This window comes from Trachemys scripta, chromosome 12, assembly GCF_013100865.1.
Source record: "Trachemys scripta elegans isolate TJP31775 chromosome 12, CAS_Tse_1.0, whole genome shotgun sequence".
NCBI classification, from domain to species: domain Eukaryota; kingdom Metazoa; phylum Chordata; order Testudines; family Emydidae; genus Trachemys; species Trachemys scripta.
The window spans coordinates 39,109,370-39,115,106 of NC_048309.1; the positions used below are offsets into that span (position 1 = coordinate 39,109,370).

General features: G+C 43.0%; 1 protein-coding gene across 1 annotated transcript; it reads left to right on the forward strand.

The window, feature by feature from the left end:
• Positions 1-4,156: 4,156 nt before the first annotated feature.
• Positions 4,157-5,092, forward strand: LOC117886201 (olfactory receptor 14A16-like). The gene has a single exon (XM_034787861.1). It carries the CDS (start codon positions 4,157-4,159, stop codon positions 5,090-5,092), a length of 936 nt encoding a protein of 311 aa, XP_034643752.1.
• Positions 5,093-5,737: the final 645 nt, after the last annotated feature.

Genomic DNA, 5,737 nt, shown 5'->3' on the forward strand with positions numbered 1-5,737 from the left:
CTGAAAGAAAGAAAGAAAGAAAGAAAGAAAGAAAGAAAGAAAGAAAGAAAGGAAGGTCGGGCCATCAAGCCCTATAAAAATTGAAATTCAGATACAGAAAATCTCTGCAACACTGAATTCCTCCAAAGTTCTGTCCTCAGTGGAAATGAATCGCTCCTTAGCCATTAAAAGTTACACTCTGGCAATTAATCCCATGGGGCAAAGAGCTGAGAATATGTTGACTGGATAGAAACTTTTGTCTTTCATTCAGTTCAGATTCACAGGCAAATAAAATTGATTTTAAATTGTTTTAGGGGACATATCCCCAGCTGGTGTAAATCACCAGTAGCTCCAGTGGAGTTAATGAGGCCTGATTCCCAACTGGTGAAAACTGACATAGCTTCATCGCTGTTTTAGTGCCAGATCCCCAGCTAATGTGAAACAAAGTAGCTCCATTGAAATCAAAGGGCCACATCTCCACTTGGTGTAAAGAGCCCTAACTCATTGGAACTCAATGGAACTGTATCAATTTACACCATTTTAGGACATTGCGCTGAGCTTTTAGTGTTTGCCTCCGGCTACCTCTTCGTGACCAACATCAAACAGCCAGAGCAGCCTGAGCTGTGGGTTCTTCTGGTGTCTGCATCCCAAGAGCTGCTGACAAAATGCAGGAGAAAAAAAATCTCTCCGCCCCCAGAGCTGTTTATGTGGCATTAATGAAGGAACAGGCTATTACAGGCCGGCTGGGGCTCTAGTGCCACTGGGCTCTGAGCTGTTGTAGGTCACATGTCTGTACTACCAATATATATTCTATTCTGCAATCCCCTTGGGATGCCACATGGGACTCAGCCCTGCCTTGTTTTTAGCCAAGGGTCCTTTCAGGGATGCTGCCATTGTGCGAGATTCAGGCTGGGTGCTCTTCCCCCTCTGTGGGGTTAGGGTCAGCTAGGACAGCTTGTCAGGGTGCTTTGTTCCTGAGGTGAGATCAGATTTAGCTATTTAGCTCCAGCAAGGTATATCCTTGGCTATGACTGTGTCTGAATTCTGCACAGGCAAGGATCAATTTCAGAGATGTGAGGGGTTTCCAATCCCCATTCCATTTAGTCCTTCACCTTTCAGCCAAGACTGCCCAAAGAGGGGCACCCATCTGTGGAGTAGGTCCCTGTCTGCTAGGAACTGCAGAGAGACCCAGCAACTCAGTGAATATCGCGAAGAGACTTGGAGACAGCAGCTGGATAACACAGTGATGAGGCATTACTGACAGACGCAAAGACAGACAGTGACTGAAGAATCCTGGCATTGGACTGTCCAATGCTTCAGAGGCAGGGAAACATTCCACAAAGACCAATACTGTAAGTCTGCTATTTCAGTTAAATATGTGTGGGTGCTAATATACTGGAGCAATGTAATATTAGAACTATGAGTTACAATTGGAACTCTTTGAAATATCTAGAGCTGCTCATTTTTTTCCAGCATAAAAATTTCTATAGTCATTGAAATTGTAGAAACCATTTTTTTGGTTTTGTGAATCGAGAACCAAACAATTGCTGGTAAAAAATACTGAAAACTGAAAATTTTTCACTGAATGTTTTGAAAAAAGAAAAAGATTTTTCCAATACATACATTGATTTTAAGGATAGCACAGACCTATCATATTTTTTTTCAATTTAAAGCCCACTTTTCCTTTGAAAAAATTTAAATAGAAAATATCTGAATTCCCCATATTGAAAACTAATATTTAAGCCAGTGGGCCAGCATTGATATTGTCCAATAACAATGTCCCTCTATTCCAATCACATTTATTGCTCTTTCAAAAAGATTCTTGCAGAATGGTAAAACTGAGTAAGTGGCAATGTTAGTATCCTCAGACTATGTTTTATACATAAAGGCATCTTTAAACTGAGGCACTGAGAGGTGAAGCCCGCAGCCAAAACCTGTCTCTGCTCAACTACTGAGAAGAGGGCAATGTGGCTAGACCCCAGATCTCCTGTTCTAGCACCGCATCCTCTGTTTCACACTGATGCCTGCTAACCGGAAATATTCTTAACAGGTGGACAGCACACAAACATAGTAAGACACAGCCTGTGTCCCAGAGAGCTTACAACTGAAGTAGACAGGACAGAAAAAGATAGGGAGAAGAAATAGAGGTACAGGAAGGCCCAAGGTTACAGAGCAAATCTGTGGCAGAACCAAGAATAGCAACCAAGTCTCCTGATGGCCACTGAAAGGCAAAGGCCAGATATACAGTCACCGAGGGAAATGACAAAACTTAGAAGTAACTGAGAGATGCTATTAGTCTCTCATCACACAGCGATGGAAATGCAGCTGGGATTTAGTGCCATAGATCAATTTTGGAAACAGGCAGCAGGCTGTCTCTGTGGTCTTGCAGTGGAATACTTACAACTGAGCTGTCATTGGGGATGCTTTCTGAGTCCATGTAATATTTCTTCAGAAACTGGAAATCTGGCAGCATTTGCTTTTTAATACATTACCTCCACATCCAAGTTTGCATATTTCCCCAATAGGGGAAATAGCTTGGCTAGATCATTGGGGTTGGATGTGCTTTGCTCCATCCATCACACAGCATTTTATCAAGCCGCATCCTGAGCCAGACCTTCAAATGGTGTAAACTGATGCAACTCCATTGACATTAAGGGGCCTATGCCAATTTACACTCGTGTGTTAATTCACCTCTCCTAGTCAATGGCAGTGATGAATGCTGTGCACCTTTCACACTCCTACAGTGAGAGATTACTGAGGGAAATCAGGGCCATATCCTCTGTCACTGTAACCCCGACCATTGTCTTTGTTCTTCCCAACACATTCATCACACAATGAACTGAGGAAAAAAATGTCCAACCAAACCACCATGACTGAGTTCCTTCTCCTGGGATGCTCTGACGTTCGGGAGCTGCAGATTTTACACTTCTTGGTTTTTCTAGTGATTTACCTGGCAGCCCTGATGGGCCATCTTCTGATCATCACAGCCATAGCCCTAGACCACCATCTTCACACCCCCAGTTTTCCTTTGAAATAATTTAAATGGAAAATATCTGAATATTCCAGATTGGAAACTTTGATTTCAATCAGGTTGGGAATATTAACATTATCTGGTAATAGTAAAATTTGAACCCAGACACTCTATTGCAACTGTGTATATTTCTGTTTCAAAGGTACACTTATTGAATGGCAATACTGAGTAAGCAGCAAAGTTGGTAGCCTACAGCATATTTATTAAGCATACTAATGCCTTAGATGGGGAACAGTGAATTGAAGTCCACGCCAAAGCCTGCCTCTCTTAACCCTGCCCCTAGATATAGAGGAGGTGAATGTGATTGTAACCTAGATCTCCTGCTCTAGAGCCATATACTCTGTCCCACACTGCTGCCAGCTAAACACGTATGCTGTAAATGGGGGCATCAAACATACACATAACAAGATACAGCCCATCCCCCACAGAGCTCACAGTCCAAGCAGACCAGATAGAGAAAGGGTGGGATGAGAAACAGAGGCACAGGGGGGAAGTGACTGGCCCAAGGTCACAGAGCAGGTCAGTGGCAGAGCAAAGAATAGACCCTAAGTCTCCTGATGGCCAGTGACCCACACAAACGTCGCAGCAAAGAGGTAGCTGAGTGATGCTACTAGTCCATTGTTACACTTAGATTGAAGTGGGATCTTGTGTCACAAATCAATACGTACGCAGGCAGCAAGTCATCTATGTGGTGCTGCAGTGGAATCATTAAAGACAAGTTCTCATACACGATGCTAGCAAGTCTGTGTCATATTTCCCCAGAGAGTGGATATCAGGCTGTGTTGGCATTTTAACAGAGCCTGCTGTTTGTAGCAAGAAAGGATCCAGCTTGCCTAGAATATTGCACTACGATAGTACTTTGCTCCATCCTCCACACGGCATTTTATCAAGCCACATCCTGGGGCAGATCTTTAGATGGTGCAAACTGATGCAGCTCCATTGACTTTCAGGAAGCCATGTCAATTTGCACGTGTGTGATAACTCACCACTCCTAGTTAATAGCAGTGATGAGTGCTGTGCATCGTTGACACTCACATCATGAGATATTGCTGCAGGGAATCAGGGCCACTCCCTCTCTCACTCTAATCCCCACCACTGTCTATGTCCTTCCCTCCACAGCCATCACACAATTAACTGAGAAAGACAATGTCCAACCAAACCTCTGTGACCACATTCCTTCTCTTGGGATTCTCTGATGTTCGGGAGCTGCAGATTTTGCACTTTGTAATGTTCCTAGTGATTTACCTGGCAGGCCTGATGGGGAATCTTCTCATTATCTCAGCCATAGCTGTCAACAACCATCTTCACACCCCCATGTACTTCTTCCTGGTGAATCTGTCCATTATAGACCTCGGCTGCATCTCTGTCACCATCCCCAAATCCATGGCCAACTCCCTCATGAGCACCAGGTCGATTTCTTACCCTGGATGTGTCGCCCAAGTCTTTCTCTTATTAGTCTTCATTGCAGCTGATCTTGCCTTACTCACCATCATGGCATATGACCGATATGTCGCCATCTGCCAACCACTGCACTATGAGACAGTGATGAACAGGACAGCTTGTGTCCAAATGGCAGCCAGTGCCTGGATTGCTGGTAGTGTCTACTCTGCACTGCACACTGGGAACACTTTCAGGTTGCCCTTCTGCCAGTCCAATGTCATCAACCAGTTCTTCTGTGAAATCCCCCACCTACTCAAGCTCGCCTGCTCTGACTCATACCTCAGTGAAGTTTGGGCTATTGCCTTTAGTATGATTTTAGGTTTAAGCTGCTTTTTTTTTATAATTCTGTCTTATGTTCAGATCTTCAAAGCAGTGCTGAGAATCCCCTCTGAGCAGGGCCGGGGTAAAGCTTTCTCCACCTGCCTCCCTCACATCACTGTGGTCTCTTTGTTACTTTGCACTGGCTTCTTTGAGTACATCAAACCCACCTCCAGCTCAGCATCAAATATGGATCTCACGATAGGTGTTCTCTATTCCCTGGTGCCTCCAGTGATGAATCCAATCATCTACAGCATGAGGAACAAGGAGATCAAAGCTGCATTAAAGAAACTGATTGTGTGGAGGCTATTCACCAAGAATTAAAATGTCCATCATTGGTACTTGATTGAGATTTCATTCTGAGCTTCTTTATGAATATAATCAACTGATGACAAAATTGTCTCCTTGAGAAAATAGTGTGCAATTTGTTTATGAAATCATAAAATGTGGACTAACTCCACTGAAGTAAAATGAGTTAATTTAGAATTACACCAGTGTAAAAAAGATAAGACTCTAAATATCTATCCATAAATGTACACACGCACCTATCTATCTGTCTTATACTGCTAACATCACTTTGCTATCTGAACGTGTTGCACAGAATATCAGTAGCCATAGCTACGTCACCAGTGGAATTCATTAATTTTCTGGTGCTTCTCCTTTTTGAGGTGGATAAAATTTGTGATCGGGGTATGAGAGGTTTGGCTTGTTTGTTTGCTTGATTGTTTCTTTTTCATGTTGTTTCATTTTATTTATTCATTGGTTGACTTGCTTCTTTCTTCCAGGTGACTTTTGGGGGGGTAGGAATTTGCAGGGTGGAATATGTTTGATTAAATGTGGATATCCATTTATTTTATCATCTATTCAAGGTGTCAATGTCATAATGTCTTTGAAAGGATTTTCTGGGTGACTTGGAATTTTTCTTTCCCCAATGATGAAGAATTTAAAAAAGTTTCTGTAGGTGTGTGG